The following is a 1,806-nucleotide window of genomic DNA, read 5'->3' as shown; positions in this document are numbered from 1 at the left end:
ATCCCCCAAACCCAACCATGTCATCAACATTCCCATTTGGGTCTTGATTTCCAATAACAAGAACTTGAACCATTCCCAAGCAACCGGGAGAAGACGTTCAAGAGTCCCCATGGGGGTCTGAGTGTTCAGCGTCCACACGTGAGACACTGTCGGTAAGAGAAAGTTTCATAACGGACGTCTTCTTTTTCAGCAGAAAGGGTCTGAGGCCGCATAGACTGCAAGGAGAAGTTCATCTCTCCAAGGACAAGACGTGGAGTAAACGCTAAGATGACGCACAGAACATTGCATTGGGGGCTGAGTTTCCCGGCAGGTGAGACAAAAGGAAACTCCACTGGGTCAGGCACCATCCTCACTATTTCACTGATGGCAAGGGATCTGCTTTCCAGAACAGATCACCTCCCCCCAGGATTCGATCCTCAGTGCTAAACGGGACGCCCAACCAGAAACGCGCAGGGACGTTACAGAGGTCTCTAGCTGAGTGGGTCCCTTGAACTCTTCCCCCGGAAATTCAGCAGACCCGAGGGCTGCTAGTCCTTCCCTGGCATTCTCAAGAGAAGGCCATTCAAAGACAGGTGGGAGGTGGGGTGGGCCAGACAACTTAGAGAGCGACCCGCTCCAGAACAGGTGCTCTTCAGGCGCCATCATTTTCGCTTGGTTGGAGAGGGGGTTTGTAAGTCTCCTATACCATCCCCCAAGGCAAAGGAACATGGGGTAACACCCCCCCCACACACACACACACAGGTGTGTATACACATACGCAGAGTATGATTTAGGCTGACACAGAACTTGCTGGCCACAGTCAGGATACTTGTAGCTCATGGCCAAGTTCCTCCTGGATAGACGGGAGGGTCTATGGGGACATGTGGCTGAGCGACTTCTAGGAGAAAAGCCAGCATCTGGGTTACCTTTGAGGACAGCCGGGTGTGGGCGCCTTCTGGAAGGAATCCTATTCTGGCCACTGTGCCCAGAATCCTAGCTCCATTTCCCAAGACGTAGGACTCGCCCGCCCCCAAGACTCAAGCTCGGACCCCGAGCCCGCTGCAGGCACTGAGAGGAGGGGATAAGGAGGGGCGATGCACCCGTACCTTTTTACAGTCCTCGCACACGACACAGGCCGAGCCCAGCATCCCCAGCTGTTCTCCGCACAGGATGCAGCGGTCCACCCCATCCCCAGCCACGTTCTTCCTCATGGTCTCTAGGTGGTCCACCAGGCGCCTGGAAGCAGAGACAGGGTGATAAGGACCTCGTAGAATGGGGACCGTGCACGTTTCCTTTGGGACCAGAGGGTCTTTGTGGTCTTTGAGTCATGGCCTCTTGAGCATCCGGTGATGGCTGTGGCCTCTTCCCCCCAGTTTCAGAACGTCACAGCTCCCTCCCATACTCCTCAGTGCCCATCCGGTCACTCGGCTCTGATTAAGAGCCGTCTCTGGCCTTTCTATCTCTCATCGCCTCCTCCAGGGAAGCAGTCTAATCTGTCATCTACTCATTTACATGGTGTCTTTTCTTGGTTGTCTTTGCAGGCAGCTGAAGTTCATGGTTTCCAGTTGAAGTCTGTCTTGATTCCGCTTCATGCCCAAGTCAGTGGATGATAAAGAACTGACCATAGCATTTACCAACTAGCTCATGCCAGAAATCTGGGCGCCTCCTGGACTCCTTATCCTGACATTCAACGTTTCAGCCACACTACCGAGTTCCACTGCGTCCATCTCCCCCACGTCTCTACAATCCAACCAACTCTCTTCACCTCCACCCAACTGCACCACCGTCCCCTCTCTCCTGACCCTAGGGGTCTCTGACTTCCTTCGG

At 54.2% G+C, this 1,806-nt stretch overlaps 1 protein-coding gene across 1 annotated transcript in view; it reads right to left on the bottom strand.

Annotated features, from left to right (window-relative positions):
• Window positions 1-1,806, bottom strand: part of RPH3A (rabphilin 3A) — a 129,537-nt gene that overhangs the window by 41,716 nt on the left and 86,015 nt on the right. The window contains exon 6 of the mRNA XM_045296694.1: window positions 1,086-1,215. Within this exon, the coding sequence (XP_045152629.1) occupies window positions 1,086-1,215 (130 nt within the window). The remainder of the gene's footprint in view (window positions 1-1,085; window positions 1,216-1,806) is intronic.

The sequence above is a fragment of the Echinops telfairi genome, unplaced genomic scaffold (genome assembly GCF_000313985.2).
Source record: "Echinops telfairi isolate 266 unplaced genomic scaffold, ASM31398v2 ScPeMD7_7412;HRSCAF=8450, whole genome shotgun sequence".
Lineage (NCBI taxonomy): Eukaryota > Metazoa > Chordata > Mammalia > Afrosoricida > Tenrecidae > Echinops > Echinops telfairi.
Note: the sequence above shows the minus strand (reverse complement) of the source record. Positions and strands in the feature narration are given on the sequence as shown.